The sequence below is a fragment of the Falco biarmicus genome, chromosome 5 (assembly GCF_023638135.1).
Source record: "Falco biarmicus isolate bFalBia1 chromosome 5, bFalBia1.pri, whole genome shotgun sequence".
In the NCBI taxonomy this organism is placed as follows: domain Eukaryota; kingdom Metazoa; phylum Chordata; class Aves; order Falconiformes; family Falconidae; genus Falco; species Falco biarmicus.
This window is the reverse complement of record NC_079292.1, coordinates 21744063-21760627: the sequence shown is the minus strand read 5'-3', so window position 1 is coordinate 21760627 and position 16565 is coordinate 21744063. Positions and strand designations below refer to the sequence as shown.

General features: G+C 43.6%; 1 protein-coding gene across 2 annotated transcripts; it reads left to right on the top strand.

Moving 5' to 3' along the window:
* Positions 1 to 1657: 1657 nt before the first annotated feature.
* TMEM209 (transmembrane protein 209) lies at positions 1658 to 16295 on the top strand. Of its 2 annotated transcripts, XM_056341076.1 has the most exons (16): positions 1658 to 1827; positions 2748 to 2800; positions 3528 to 3667; positions 3783 to 3841; positions 4604 to 4735; positions 5729 to 5967; positions 6247 to 6451; positions 8113 to 8288; positions 8996 to 9067; positions 10084 to 10180; positions 11216 to 11341; positions 11460 to 11557; positions 13379 to 13493; positions 13585 to 13682; positions 14295 to 14368; positions 14742 to 16295. In XM_056341076.1, the coding sequence occupies exons 3-16, from the start codon at positions 3531 to 3533 to the stop codon at positions 14794 to 14796; spliced, it is 1683 nt and encodes a 560-aa protein (XP_056197051.1). In that variant the 5' UTR covers positions 1658 to 1827; positions 2748 to 2800; positions 3528 to 3530; the 3' UTR covers positions 14797 to 16295. The 2 variants fall into 2 exon arrangements, with proteins under 2 accessions (XP_056197051.1, XP_056197050.1); XM_056341075.1 differs by lacking the exon at positions 2748 to 2800.
* The last annotated feature ends 270 nt before the right edge of the window (positions 16296 to 16565 follow it).

Below are 16565 nucleotides of genomic sequence, written 5' to 3'. Positions count from 1 at the left end.
ACAACTCTGAAGTTAGTGTATTTGCCCAAATTGGAAGCCGAGTGGGAAAAATTAAGAAACAGGCTGGATATCCCAGATAATCAGAATATCCCAAATAATTTTTCTTTTCCAAAGCTGCTGCCCTTGTCTTGTACAAACTGTTGCAGTCACTCAGCTCCATACGCCTCGCTGGGCCAGGTCCAGATTCTCTATCCAGCTCCTCTCACTCGAGCCTGCACCTTGGATCCTGTGTTCGGTGTTGGGTCCCTCAGGGCAGGGGGGACGCAGGGGAGCTGGAGCGTGTCCAGAGCCGGGCAGGGGCTGGGGGGGGGGGGCAGCGGGGGGAGCTGGGGGGGTCAGCCTGGAGAGGGGGGGCTCAGGGGGGACCTTCTCGCTTCCTACAACTGCCTGACAGGAGGTTGCAGTGGGGTGGGGGTCGGTTTCTTCTCCCAAGTAACAAGTGACAGGACTAGAGGAAACAGCCTCAAGTTGCACCAGGGGAGGTTTAGATGGAGTATGAGGAAAAATGTCTTCACCAAAAAGGTGGTCAAGCATTGGAACATGCTACCTAGGTAGGTGATGGAGTCACCACCCCTGGAGCAGTTAAAAAAACATGTAAATGTGGCACTTAGGGACATGGTTTAGTGGTGGTGACTTGTGGAATCGAACTCTACAACTCGAGGAGAGTTATAAAGCAGGTATGTTTATTGCAGCGCTGGGTGCAAGGGGCATCGCTCCTCCTAACTTGCACACTGTTTCAACAAGCAGTCCGATATTTATTATACAAAGTCATGCATATACATAAGGTTTCCTAACATTCAGAATCTCCTCCCTCTAGCGCCTCTTCAAGATGTACTTTTCATCTTCTTGGGCAGTTACCTGAAGTTCTTGTTTATCTTTGCATACATTAGCAGCCTTTGTTATTTAGTTTCTGTTATCTTAAAACATCTGCTAGCTAACGATTCGTCCTTTCATTAGTCTACTCTAAACATGTCGAGCTAATACGTGCCCACTGGGCTGGTTTTAATCTAGATCAGCATGATCCCCGGGCAGGCGGGGGATCCACCTTCTTTGGGGTGGGGGCCATTTGAGTAGGAAGTCGCTGATCTATTACTACCACAATTATTTTACCTTAGAGCACATCCTCATCAGAAGGCTCCTTATTTACATTCTTGTTGAGCTCATCTACATCGGTATTAACTGTCCCTTCTCAAAGTGCTAAGTGCTAAGCTTCCGCCCTTCCTTCTTTCTTGGGTGTTAATGTTTCTGTTATCAATGCAGTTTCTGTCTGCTGCAAAGTTTTAGGGTTTTTTTCACTGTATCAGTGGGCATGGCAGTGCTGGATTAACAGTTGAGTTATCTACTAGCAGCTGAACTACACAATGCAGCATTCCACTGGTAGCAAAGCTACACAATGCAGTGTTGTACTGCTTGGCGGTGTCATGGATACATTAGTTGCAACATTTACAACTGAGCACACTGGTAAAACTCCGGTATCATCTGCAGCACAGCACAGAGGACAGCGAGTTAGCCGGTCTTCCACGGCGCGGCCAACATGGCCGCCCCACCACCCAGCGCCACGCGCCCCTTCCCGCCAAGACACGGCGTCCGTCCCCGTGCAACAGGCCCCGCCTCCCGCCGTGCGGCGCAACCGGTGACGCTACGGTGGCGCGCGCAGGCGCAGGCGGTGGGGTCGTGGTAGAGCGGTGGGTGTTTGTTGCTTGTGTGAGGGGAGTGCTCTGCTGCGTGACCCCTCTGCCTTCGGTCTGGGAAAATGGGGTGCGCCAGCCCTCCCTGAGGAGAGTTGTGTGTCCCCTTCGTCTCCTCGGACGCTCGGCCCTGCGGCAGGTACGGTGATTGACCCCCAGCACGGCTGGGCGCCTCGGGCCTGCGCGGGGTGGGGCGCTGAGGGGAGGCTGCCTGCCTAGAGCCGGGCGGTGTCCGGCAGCGAGTCGTGGAGGTGGAGGGCCACCCGTGTGTGACAGGGCTGTGGGCGGGTGGAGTTCTGGGGCCGCCTCCATGTGACAGGGTTCAGGATAAGGGGCAGATATATGTGGTGTATGACGGGGCTGTGGACAGCGCGAGCATTGGGGGCTGCCTGTGTGTAACGGTGAGGTCTGGATGGAGCAGTGAGGTTGCTTCTCTGACAGTGGGATCGGGGGGGCGGCGGCGAGCTGTAGAGGACCTCCGGGGTGGCATGGGGCTTCTGGCTGGGGGGAGATGTGGGAGCTGCCTGCGTGTGACAGTGGGATCTGGGCTGGGAGAGCTCTGAGGGCCCTGGTGTGGGGGCTCTTCGTTTGTGACAGATCTGGGTGGAGGGTGCTGTGGGGTGTTGAGCAAGGAGAGCTGTAGCTGTGTGTGGCAGAGGGCCCTGCATGGGGGAAACTGGGGAATCTGGGGCCAGCGGGACTTACATGTTGTCAAGGTGAGACCTTCCCTCATTCCTGTGCCTTAGTAGAAGAGGGCAGGGGGTATGGAAGGACATATTTCAGTCTGGAGGTGAAAATCCCACACCCGGCCTTCTTAGTCGAGTAGAAAGGGACCAAATCCCACTTTCATTTCAGCGCCCTAACAGTACAACTTCTGCTTCTGCAGGAGGACGTGGTTCAGGGAGAGAGAGTGGGAGCATGAGGATGGGGGAGAGGATCTCTGCTTAGGGCTGCTACATTTGTCAGTGTGGAAAGGGAAGTCTTGAGGCTCAAACTATATGAAAAATCTGACAAAAAAAATTACTAGGTAATGAATGTATCATTGTATAATTCTTCCAGTAATCCCGGTGTTAACTGTTTCACCATTGAATCACTGTACCAGTAAGAAGCAGGTAATGTGATTTGAGTTTTGTATTGTTAAAATTTTTTTTAGGTAGTAATGTCCAGTTGAAGTATTTGTACCAAAAAAGCAAATTATTTATGTTCCCATCTGGTGAAGAACTATGTTACAAGTTTTTAAGCAGATGGCACAAAGGAACAGTAGCATATTTTGCTGACAGGATTAGCAGAAAAAGTCACCAGAGTTATTTCTTTCACAAAAGATGTTACTGGGCGTCAAGTTTGTTACCTTTCGGGTGTACTGAGCCCACAGGAGGTGGCTGTATAGTCTGAAAGTACTCTGTTATCTACTGAAATGAGTGGAAATTTTCAATAAAAATACCGCAGAATTGTGCCAAGCCATTCTTTTCTTGGACTTCCTTTGCCTGGAGAAGTCAGGAGCTTTGCCTGTAGCTTCTGAAGGATGTTACTTTTCAAAAATGAGGTTGGAATTTGTCTCTGTCCTCTTATCTGTACCTCACTGGAGTAGATGGATGCTGTTCATTAGTAATGAAGTAACAGAGCTGACAGTAGGATTTGTCAAATAAATATTATCTATTTTTATGGGTAAAACGAATTATTATTTTTTTAATATGCTAAACATTACTTGGTGGCTAAAGGTGAAGCCTATTTGTATAGATTGTTTTGGATAACTGCTTTTTCTTCCATCTCATGCTGACTGAAAATCTTACTGTATAGAAGCTGACAGATTTTGGCTTTTCTCTGTGTTTCTTGATACAGATAATGACAGTGGAACAGAGTCCAGCAACTTCCCTCATTGACAGGACTATGAAGATGAGGAAGGAGATTGAAGCCCGGAAGGTGGTCTTGGCCTGGGCACTCCTTAATATATCCGTTGCGGGCATGATATATACTGAAATGTACGTTAATTGTTACATCTGATTCAAATAAGCAAAGCATCCTACTTTGTATATCCCTAAATGTTTCCTGGGACCAAACTGTTGCAAAATTATATCTTCTTGTTTTTCTTTTCAGGACTGGGAAACTCATCAGCTCATACTACAACATCACATACTGGCCACTCTGGTATATTGGTGGGTTGCTGCAATACTTAAATTCATTTTCAGGATTCTTTTTTTTTTTTTTCCCACTTGTCAGTTTTACTGCCAGGGAGGTAATTTTTAAGCAAGCCTTTTTTTTATTTTAAACTTAAACCAAAATTTGGTTTGCTTTCAGTTATCTCCCTTGAAACTGTTGCAATTTCATTCTTTTTAGAGACAGGTAAGGAGTGTTGGCAGCTTTCTTAGATGTATCATGAAAGGGCACGACAAACTTGTTCGGTGCATTAAATCTGTTTAATGCAAAGATAAACCTTTGGAGAACAGTGCAGATTTTACTGCTATGTGGTACTGTGGGTGTGGATGGCATTTCACAGTAGTTAAAGTTTGTTTCAGATGAGTAGACTCCAAACCAGCTGTATCAAATAGAAGGATGAAAAGGAGTAAGAGGGAGAGAAAAATCATGACATGAGTGACAGATGATTTGATGGGAAATGTTTCAGAAATACTGTGAAGCTTCATTGCAGTAGTTTATGTTGCTTTTGGAAAATAACTGTCCATCTTTTTAAAACTGAATTTTAGCAATAGAAATTAATGTCAACATAGCCATGAAAATTTATCTCTAATGGTTCTTGCATAAGAAGGTGAAGAAATACCTAGATACTTTCCTAGATTGGTACTTATTGATAGCCCTAATAACGACCTATTTTTAATGGCCATATGCCTGTTTTTGCAAATAATGTTCTTTTATTATTCCCGATGCTCAAGCTATGGTAATAACTTCTTTGTTTCTTCTAGAACTTGTGTTTGCATCTCTGTTCAGCCTCAATGCCTTATTTGATTTCTGGTTGTACTTCAAATACACAATGGCACCGACGAGCTTGGTCGTGACTCCTGGCCAGCAGGCCCTGCTGGGTTTGCGGAATGCAGGTGAGTGTAATAAATATCTCAAGCAATCTGGGTTTTTTTAATTCTTTATTTTGTTGCAAGATGGTATTTTTCTCAAGTACAGGATTCTTTAGTGATGTGAGTTCTGAATTGCCTCCTCTGACACAAGCGGTAAACTGAATTACCTGCTACATATTAAAATTCACAGCATCAGGCAGTAATTTGATGGGTGTTTGTGGGAGAACTGGAGGGGAAACAAGCACACAGGGAAAAAGGACAGGATGGTAGTGACTGCTGAAGGACAGCGAGAGGCTCAAACATTGGTGAGGCTGGACAAGGAATGTGTAACCTATATGTAGGGCTAGGAGTAAGGTAGAGAGTGCATGTTTATGTTTAATTTTAATATCCTACTAATAGTACACTAGGTATCGAGAACCAAATTAGGGGGACAGAGAGACCTTCACGTGAAGTCTGAAAATGACAGCCTAGAGAGCGGTCATTCAGAAAGCTTATGAAAATGAAAGCAAAGTTCTAAAATACAGCAGAACCTGACAAGATAAATACACCAAAAGCAAAATGCTAGGATGGTAGTATTTTCACTCTGCTAGTCTTCCCCTAGAAAACAGGACATAGACAGGAGTAATCACGACAGTTCAAGGATCTTGTATGCATAGTTGCACAAATAAATTAAGACATTCAGTATGCTAAAGATGTGTACAGTAGGCAGATAGAGTAGCTGATTAAATTGGTTAGAGAAGCCCCCCAGGTTATGCAGGGTGTCTGGTAACATTTAACTGAAATCTGAAGCTGTAGAATTTGTGCTGAGTTGTGGTCATGTGTCTTAGTCTTCTCTGGGTTTTTTTTGCAGCAGTGGCTTGACAGCTGAGTTCTGTAGGGGCCAGATTTTTCCTGTGTCCCTTCTAGCCTCTTTATAGAATTGCCTTAAGATAGCATTGTGTATGCATTTTGTTGCACATTTTAAAAGGGGTAGGTGAGCTGCATCCACAGTGCTAATTCTGTTTTTCCTTATTGTAGCCATACAAACAACTCCACCATGTGACCTGGCGGCAAAGAAAGTCCCATCTTCGACACCTTCTCCTCCAATCCAGGGTCAAAGCGTGCTGAGTTACAGCCCATCTCGCTCCCCTAGTGCCAGTCCAAAGTTTACTACCAGCTGTATCACAGGGTACAGCCCTCAGCTACAGGCTCTGTCAAGCAGCAGCACTTCTTACGGCAGTGCTGTAACCCATTCACCAAGCAGCAGCTACAATAAGGTAACAACCAAGACAACTGTACAAGGGTACAGTTTGGTGCTTGTTTTGTGCCATATGCCATTGAAGGTGAGCAGCAGCCAGCAGAGAGTTGTGTATTTGTGTGTTTGCTCCTTTTGCAATATAGATATAAATTTGTTGTATTCAGTTTTGTCCTTTTTCCCTACTGTAACTTTATTTGGTTTAGTGGCAGGTTTGCTTCAGAACAAAGCAAAAAAAAAAAAACTAAAATGTAAATACAAAGTAGAAGGAAAATGACACAGCTTTTTTTATTTACCCAAGGTTTCCAGCTTCAGCCCCTCTCCTACTGGATCACCATACTACACGAGTTTTGGACCGATGGAAAGCGGTGGGCTGAGGTCTCGTTACCGCTCTTCGCCCATTCTGTATAATTCACCTATTGGCCAAGAAGACTATATAACAGAACTCCAGACACTGGACACCTTTCTTCGAAATGAAGAAGAGAAACAGCAGAGACTTCAACTAGGTAAATACACTGATTTGATTGGAAAAGCTTGGTAATGAGAGGTGGTGTTTTTATGCAAGAGTGGCTTTTGCAGATAAGAAAAGCTGCAAAGGATTGGAGAATCATAGAATGGTGTGCGCTGGAAGGGGCCTTAAAGATCATTTAGTTCCAGCCTCCCTGCTGTGGACAGAGACACCTTCCACTAGACCAGGTTGCTCCAAGCCCCGTCCAACCTGCCCTTGAGCACTTCCAGGGATGGGGCAGCCACAGCTTCTCTGGGCAGCCTGTGCCAGTGTCTTGCCACCCTCACAGTAAAGAATTTCTTCCTTATATCTAATCCAAAGTTACTCTGTTTCAACTTAAAGCCATTCCCCCTTGTCCTGTCACTACAGGTCCTACTAAAAAGTCTGTCCCCATCTTTCTTGAAAGCCCCCTTTAGGTACTGGAAGGCCGCTCTAAGGTCTCCCTGGAGCCTTCTCTTCTCCAGGCTGAAGAATCCCAGCTCTACCAGCCTGTTGTCCTAGGAGAGGTGCTCCAGCCTCTTTGTGGCTCTTCTCTGGACTCACTCCAACAGGTCCATGTGCTTCATATATTGGGGGCCCCAGAGCTGGATGCAGCACTGCAGGTGGGGTCTCATGAGAGCAGAGTAGAGGGGGAGAACCACCTCCTTGGACCTGCTGGCTACGCTGCTTTTGGTGTGGCCCAGGATATGAATGGCTTGCTGGGCTGTGAGTGCACATTGCTGAGTTATGTTGAGCTTTTTGTCCACCAGCACGCCCAAGTCCCTCTCCTCAGGGCTGCTCTCAATCCATTCTCTGCTCAGCCTGTGTTTGTGTTTGGGGTTTCCCTGACCCAGGTGCAGGATCTTGCACTTGGCCTTGTTGAACTTCATGAGGTTTGCATGGGCGCATCTCTCAAGGCCCCTCTGGACAGCATCCCTTCCCTCCTGCGTGTTGACCGCACCACTCAGCTTGGCGTTGTCAGCAAACTTGCTGAGTGTGCACTTGATCCCACTGTCCATGTCACCAACAAAGATGTTGGACAGCACTGGTCCAAGTATGGACCCCTGAGGAATGCCACTTGTCACTGGTCTCCACTTTGACATTGAGCTGTTGACCGCAACCTTTGAGTGTGACCACCCAGTCAGTTCCTTATCCACCTAGTGGTCCGTTTGTCAAACGCACATCTTTCCTGTTTAGAGACAAGGATGTTGTGCAGGAGGACTCCAGTGTACTTGTACTAGTAAATAGACCTAACCCATTAATGCTAATCACCTGTGACCTTGCTAAGGGTGGCTGCTGAACAGTTCAGTCTTCTACTGAGGAGTTGAAATGTGAGGTAGAATGCCATTGTTTCCACATGTCTCCTGATAGGTCATCTCTGTAGCATTTGTTGGCTGTAGTGGACCGTGGTCAGATGACAGGCTTTATCACCTTGATGAGAGGGATCTCTTGTGGAAAAGGCATTTCAGACAAAGGGGTGAATTACCTGCAGGCAGGTTTTGTCCTGGTTTGGGACAATCAAGTTAAGGGTGAGATTGGTGTTGATGCGGGCTGACTTCGGTGTATGTGTTCATGGTAGTTTGAGTCTCTTGTCAAAGCCTTAATATACTGACCTATCGTGCCTGTGCTGTTGCTTCCAGAATTGGCAATAATTGTATGTTACTGAAAAAATCGTTTCAGGGAGTTCAGATTCCAGCTCTCCTTCCAACAGCCCAACTTTCTGGAACTACAGCCGTTCCATGGCAGACAGTGCACAGATGCTGAGAAAGTTCCAGTATCAGCTGGCTTGCAGGTCCCAGGCTCCATCAGCGCACAAAGACGAAGCTGACCTGAGCTCAAAACAGGCTGCAGAAGAGGTAAATTCGGGCAGCAAGGTAGTAAAGAGGGAGAAAAAATACCCAGCTTTGTGCAAAGGTTTGGATTTGAGCTGTATCAAAAACATGGGGGAGAAAAATCCTTGAGCATTTAACCATCTTTATAGAGCTTGCAAGACTCCTTGCCACTGTAAATGGATATTTCAGATTTTGAGTTGTGGTTGGAAAATTAAATTTCTTGCTGGAGAGCAAGGCTTGCACTGGTTAAAATACATTTATGATACAAAAACTGAGTTGAAACTGATCTGTATTTAATGCAGTGGAACAGCTGAAGGATATAAAGTACCGCCTTTATGCTTGTGGCTGAAAAAAGTCTGATGTGAAGGAATTTAATTCATGTGGCTTCAATTAATTTAATCAATTTTATTTCCTACATTAGCCTAATGAAGCTTTCAGTTCAAATACCTCTTAAATCGAGCCTACCTTTCAGACCAGTTTTGTCCTACAGCTTAGAGAGCTTAAAACTGAATTTGGGCTTATGCAAGGTGATTGTACCGTGAATAGAGAGCAGGAGCGTTGTATGCGAAGCTGCTGTCGAAGTTACATGATAAAGCCAGCAGATGGATAAGAGTTTTGGGGAAAAATATGATTTGGATTATGCTGTACTTCATATTGGGAATTGTCGTAGACCCTAAAAACTCTTGGTATTCTCTGAAGTTCTCATACGTAGTTGATAAACTTTTCCATAGGTTTGGGCACGGGTGACAATGAACCGACAGCTCCTTGATCACATGGATTCCTGGACTGCTAAGTTCAGAAACGTAAGTCCCATCTCTAGGAACTGCCTGTTTTTTAGAGAAGATAGAAACACAGCAGCATGCTTCTAAGAGAGGACTACGGAGTGTGTTTTCGACCAGACCTCAGCGTTTTGTATTCTGAAAACTTCAGTTACCAAGTTCATCTATGCTTTGAATGACAAAAGCATATGGGATATGGGATATGAGAAGATTTGGTTTTCCATGTTGTAACTCAGATGGCTAAATCCATGTTTCTGCAGTATTTCAAATTCATTCTCTTGGGCTCAAAGCATGGAAAATTCCGACCCAAAGCCTGATATTTTTTCTGACAACCCTGAGCAGCATAATAAAGGGCAGAAAGAAAAATCTTAATCTTATCAATAGGAATTGCTACAGCAGAGGAGACTTAACTGCACACCATGGCAAAATAATTAATAAATCTGTTTTTGAATTACCTCTTTAGTCATAGCATCTGTCAAGTGTGCTGGTTTGGTGTTTGTTTTTTTTTTTTTTATCCTTTAGTAAGATCTATGAAAAGCAAAGATCTTTATGAGGTCCATACCACATTCCAGAGTGTCTGTTCCTGTACTTAGGGCCAGCTTGATTCAGCTCCCAAATTCTGTCACGTACAAATCCCACACGTAGTGTTTATCACTTTCTTGATTTCCTGAAACAAATGTGAGAGGGAGTGGATCCATCAAAGTATAAATTATCTTTATGGTGGGAGGGCTGTGCTTCAGAATGCCCCTTCCCTCATGGTTCAGAAAAGCTTCATCTGATACTTCCTAGAGATTTGTTTTCCTGACTCCTTTACATTGATTTTTCTGGCCTTTTAGATGGTATTAAAGAGTCATATAAACTCTGCCTAAGTTGATATTCTAATTTAATTACTTTCCTCCTTGGTTGGCTTCAGTGTTTCTGTTGTCAAGCTGCTTTGTGATAGTAATGGTGATGATTAGTAAGATGTAAACTAAGGGTTGGGGGTTTTTAGCATTTTTGTTGCTTCCAACCTCTTGAATTTTCACCCTTTTCTTTCCTAGTGGATTAATGAAACTATTCTAGTGCCACTTGTCCAAGAGATCGAGTCTGTGAGCACTCAGCTGAGACGAATGGGTTGTCCAGAATTGCAGATTGGAGGTAGGATGAGGTGGGAGATTTCGAGTTCCCGATGGTGGTTAGTGGAGGGCTGCTCTGTAGTCAGGCCATTGGATGGGTATTATATAAATGAGGTCTGTTAAATGTTAGTGTTCCATTTCTGCTCTCTATTAGTGTTGTTTTTGTTCCATCTCAAGCATTTTGTTAAGCTGGAAAGTTCTTCATAAGACTTCTGGAAATATTGATGCTGGCACACGGATGCTTGTCTTATATAAAATTCATAACTGTCTTTTTTTTTTTTCTCTCTTTTTTTCTTTTTGTCTTTTCTGCTTTGCTTTCTTTTTCTTTTTTCTTGTTCCCTTTCTTGTTTACTTTATTTTCTTTTTTCCTTTCCCCTAAATTTACTGCTGGGGAATTACAAACTCAAATTATCATTGATTATTACATATTAAACTATCAGAAAACATTTCAAAGATAGATGTGCTATATATAAATTGTCACTGTCTCGCTATAAAGTCTCACCTTTTCCACTAATACATGCTTTTCCAAATACGTCCTTAAAATTGGCTGCTTTCTGAAAGAACTGGTTTTTTTTTTTTTAATTCTGATGGAGTTCTGTTTTTCATGTCATGATACAATTCTGAAGGAACTGCTTCTCTTGTAGCTTCAAATTTATGTCCCTTTAATGAAGAAATGGATTTTATATGCTGTTTTTAAATTAAATTCACCTTTTGCAGGCTGTGTCTTGTAGTGTCTCCTTAAGAGCTACCATCTGTTGCAATGCCTGCAGAAAAACTGGTCAATGCTGATCTTGTCCCCGCTTTGTTACTCTCCCTCTGCTCTTCAAAGTGGATGTTGGTTCCTTATAGCTTTTATATTCTGTCACATAAAGGAGGTATCTGCTACTTCACTGTAATTGAAATGGGTGTTTGGGATAGTGTCACATGTTACATGTTTCTAGGACTTTAAATGGTGCACCAAAAAGGAAAGTCCTCAGCAGCGATGCTCAGTAAGGGAGGTTGTTCAGTGTTCTGTGGTGGTCATAGCTGACCTGCACTGGCTCTTCTTGTGTTGCAGACGCCAGCATCAGCAGTCTGAAGCAGGCAGCGCTTGTTAAAGCTCCTCTCATTCCAACCCTGAATGCTATAGTGCAGTATTTGGATCTTACACCAAACCAGGAATATTTGGTTGAAAGGATCAAAGGTATGTGATGTCACCATTGTACGTGGTCTCACCATACTGACAGCCCCTGAAACTAGCATAGGATACCACTTTCATATACTTCCATGCACGATAACTGAATAAATCATGTTGCTTTCAGAGCTTTCTCAGGGAGGATGCATGAGTTCATTCCGATGGAACAGAGGAGGGGATTTCAAAGGCCGTAAGTGGGACACCGACTTGCCCACTGACTCCTCTGTAAGTTTTTGAAGATGTCTTGATATGACAGCTTCAAGTAGGTTGCCTTTCAGCACAGGTTTTGGAGGGAGTAGGCAGTAAGTCTTTTGAGGAACATGGTAAAATCCTATTTGCATCACTCACAGGGATAATCCTGTTGTAGTTGGTGAGATTCCATGGGGAATAATGCAGATAGGATTGGACATTGTATAGATCGCAGAAATGCAATTGCATGTCTTAGTCTTAGGCCGGGCTTTTACTTACAGTACTCTGAAACATCTGTCAGAACTCCAGGGAGCAGCTGGCCGGGTGGGGATCTTGTTGGGGCAGTTCTGCTGTATTTTTAAAAAAAGCAAAGTGTCTGCCTTAACCTAACAGTTTATAATGCAGAGAAAACCTTTTGCCATGTTTTCATTTTCCTGTACTATAATGGACAGAGAGGGGAAGGAAAAAAAAAAGCAGATCAAGTGGCAGGACTGCTGTTTAATATGGTAATATTTTGTGAGAGGTCTGAAGACCTTGCACGTCCTGCTTGAGAGAAGACTTGTAGTGATGCTTAGCCCATTAATCTGAAAGGTCCAGGAGGAACAGCACCTCTGTGTAAACAATGACTTGAAAATTCACCTGAGCTGATTAAAATAGTTAACAGAACAATTCAGGGAGTAGAAAACAGGCTTTACAGTGTGAGTCTTCACCTGAACTCTGTATCTAAAAGTAGAGTTAGTGTGACTGTTTTTTTCCCCACTGTAAATAGATTTTCAGTTACTTGGGAGAATAAAACCCAGGAGATCAGAATGTCAGAGCTTCACAATTTTGCTGAGAAAGACACAGTGAGATTCAGTTTCTGGAAGCTAGAGTTGTACAAAATCAGTCTTGAAATAGGATTTGATTTTCTGATTGTGAAGGTGATTAAATAATTGGTTGTCACTGGCTGCAGAGCAACTCTTAGTGTCTTAACAGACATCAGGGTGAACAGCTCAAAAGTGTAAATAAACACTTGCCATGAAGTTTTGGCATTAACTTAAGACAATTACTATTTAAAAAAAACAAACACAGTTTTGCATTTTTGCTAATCACGCTGCGGGTAATATGAAGCTGTGATTCCCACGGTGCATCTCCCAAACTTCTTGAGACTGGTGGCCCAGAGCAACTCCTTTGTTTTGTCTCTGAAGTAGATCCTGTTATATATGACAGATAATTTGTTGCTCGCGTAAAATGTTGAGAACTCTCTGGGAAGGGTTAAAACAAATAGCAGGCTGCGGCATTGTTTTCTGGATACTTGTTCTAGGACTTTATTTCAAAATTTTGGCATTCTTAACAAGATTCTCGGCCAGCTCAGATTTTTCCAGTGATTTTTGTTTTGACTTTTGTGAGGCAAAAGGAGAAATTTGCTTGATAGGGGTAGTGTCGGCAAAGCTGTAATTTGATTTCATCTGCCCTTCTCAGCCAAATCCTCGCAGCTAGTACAGAACCCATTGCTAAAACAGATGGCTTGGAGTTCATGGCCTAAATATGCTAAGTAAGATTTGCCAAATTCTGCAAGATGCCAGGATAAAGTTGCTTGTGTGTGAACTGAGCTCCTGACATGCAGCATCAGTTTATTGCATTGTGTCCGACACTCACGTACTGGAAAAAATAAACTTGCCTTCATGCCAGGGGTGCGCCTGGGCCATTGAAGTTGGCGCTTTAAGCATTAAGCTGCCTTGGGCTCCAGCACGCAGAGGGGTTTGGCCAGCGTTGAACCACAGACTATCAAATACTGTAAGGAATGCCTGAGGCAACGGCAAGCAAACTGCTGTATTTTTAAAGGCGCTATAGTGAGATTTGGTTTTCTTTGCCCAGATCATTATGCATGTGTTCTGCACTTACCTCGACTCCAGGCTGCCACCTCACCCCAAGTATCCCGATGGCAAAACCTTCACTTCCCAACACTTCCTTCAAACACCAGATAAACCAGGTACTGGCGCTTGTGTTTAGCTGCTCTTTGCCTCTTGGATCACGTTGGCACCCATGAAATCCCTGTCGTCTTTTAAACTTTTCATTCACAGACACTTCAAATGAAAATGTGTTTTGCATCTACCAAAGCAGCATCAATCCACCCCACTACGAGCTGATCTACCAGCGCCATGTCTACAACCTGCCCAAGGTACAGCGGGGTTACTAGTGTTTTCCTGCTGTCAGGAAATTGTTGGCAGATCTGATTTGTTGGGTTTTTTTATTTTTTTAGGTCCTAGCCACATTTATCGACTACACATAGGCTGGTCTTAGCCTGCTACTAAATAATACCTTTAGTATCTATTTAAGATACAGAAGCTTCCTCTTGTTTATTTTCTGACTATTTATTTAAAATTCTATGTCATGTCCTCCCTGATGTGTGTTGTCACCCTGTAAGGCCAGTAAGCCCCAGTGCTTGTCCATAAGAATTCTGGGGAATAGCTTCCAGTCCCAAACTAAGAAAATTCTCACATTTTCATTGTGTATTGATCCCTGGTTGTTGCTGCATATCTGCTTTCCAAAATGCTCCAGCATTTAAAGTATTTGGAGATTATATTCTAGCAAAAAAACACTTTTGGGATTTTCATGGTATTTACGTAATTGAAGAAAGTAAAATATTAAAGCAAAAAGCCTGACAGCCCGCCCTGTAATGCCATTTCATGATGTCTTTTTCTACAGCCACTTATTCTACATGAAAAACTGCTATGATTTCTCATCAGTACCTTGATTTCTAAGTTTTGTTTCTCTCTTCCTGTGGATTCAGGGCAGAAACAACATGTTCCATACCTTGCTGATGTTTCTGTATATCATAAAGACAAAAGAATCTGGGATGCTGGGGTAAGTATCTGATGTTAGTCATCATCATGCTGTGTATGAGCTGTGAACGGAGCACCCTGTTTTAAAGCGCCTTGTCTGAAGGCCCTTCAAACTGAAATCACTACAGTGGGATGATATTAGCAGTAATAAAATCATCTTCTCATTTGAAACAAGAGCAGCTTTTTTGTGAAATTGGGTAAATCTTAACATATGCAAGCAATAAAAGCAATGTCCAGATTCCCCTGCGTTCTGAAAGAGTCATGCTTGATTCACGGCACGATGCCTACCTGCGTGTTAAAGTGCTGAAGCGTGGCATAGATGTTTCTTTGTTTAATGTTTTGAACATGCAGTTGAATTTACATGCCATTCATTATGATAACTTTTGGTTTTACAGGCGGGTAAATCTTGGCTTATCGGGAGTCAATATTCTGTGGATTTTTGGAGAGTGACATCTCCAGTGGGATGCTGGCGAACATCAGAGGAACAGTTTCTGCTGGCAAAACAAACTGAGCAGCGTTGCGACGTTGTTGACTTAAACACAGACTTACTATGAAATAGGATAATTTAAGCTCTGCTTTGTGGGCAGAGGAGAAGTGTTTGTAATTCCCACGCGGGTTTTATGAAGGTATTTAAAACATGTCACTGTCGAAACACTATGCATACAGACACCAGGCAGGTTCTTCCAGCTCCTCACCCATTTTAAAAAGCCTTTTGCTGTTTCATGTATTTGTTGGTGTCATCACCCTTTAGCTGAGCCTAACTGATCTCAGGACTAAACTACAGCCACCTTTGAGGGTTTTTTTCTGGAACAGTTCTCCCAAGGTTGTGCAAAGCCATGAGTCACCTGTTGCTTAGAAAGATACAGCGATCTGCTCAACTTCAGGATCCCAGAAGTTCCAGATGAACATGAGAAAAGCCAAATCAAGAAGTTTAGACTTGTTTTGCTACATTGTGTTACATACAATTAAAAAAAAAAGTGTGTATTTTTTTAATCCATGGCTTTTAGTGTAAGTGGGTTTTCTGACCCCACTGGCTGCATTGGGTGACTGTGCTGCAGGTGTAAAGAAAAGAGAAAACAGTGTCTGACCTGCTAGTTTCAGTAAATAAGATTTTTAAATTTTATTTTCATTTTTTATTTTGTACAAAATAAGCATGCCATCCAACTTCGGCAGTCTTGCGAGCTCTGATGTACCAGGTACCCTCTGTACAGCTACAGCATCCCCCTGCCTTTTGCTTTTTCTTTTTTTTTTTTACTGCTCCCATCAGCTTCTTCTTGCTAGTAACCTCTTCTTTTGGGAGCCTCACAGACTGGCACGTGGCTTCAGCACTTCAGCAGGAGATCGGGATGTATAAACACGCAGGCTTTTTAAGTCCCTGCTTTTGGAGCTCTACTTTTTTTTGGAGGGAAAGCACTTGGATTTGCTTCAAAGAAAGGGGTTGTCTGATACTTGCTAAAAAAAATTTTTGTATATAAGGATGAAGGGGAGAATCTGTTGTAAATTCTGACAAATGAGCATGTTAAAGTGTATATAATTAGTTTTAGTTATTTTTTTAAAGGGAGGTAAAAATTTCTAAGCCCAGAGATGCTGAAGATCTTTGCGAGCTGGAGATGAGGGTGTTGGCTTGTTCCCCTTGCTCTGGTTGTAAACTGCCCCCCAAAAAACTCACTGGCATTGAAAAGACATGAGAATTATGCTGGCTTGTTACCAGGGGCGTGAACACCACGTGTTTTCTTCTGAAAATGTATTTTTGTACTGTATTTTTTGCTGCCAGAAGAACTTGTAGCATTCTCCAGACCGGTGCTTTTGCTTTTTATCTGGGGGGGTGGGGGGTGGGGAGCTGCTGGTTTTCAGTGTGAACCAACTGCTACTGGCAACTGGGTTTTTCCAAGGGATGGTTGCAAAATGGCTCCTTTTGTTCCTGTATTAAATGAGTTTGTTTTATCAAACGCTTGTTTGGGTTGTGCCTGTGGTTCAGCATCGCCAAATCCTTCAATGAACCCAGGAGGGGCGCCCCAGAACCAGGTTTAGCTGCGCTTTACCCTGAGCTCAGTCCTGTGCTGGAGGCTCTTCATGTGCAGAAACTCTTCTTTGACCAAAAAACGGGTGTTTTTCAAGAAGAGCCCGTCCCGCCAGGCACCTCCAGGGGGCCCAGGGCTGCTGCACCCCCAGGGCCCCACACACTCGTGGGACCCCCAGCACCCCGCTGCCCTGGGGTC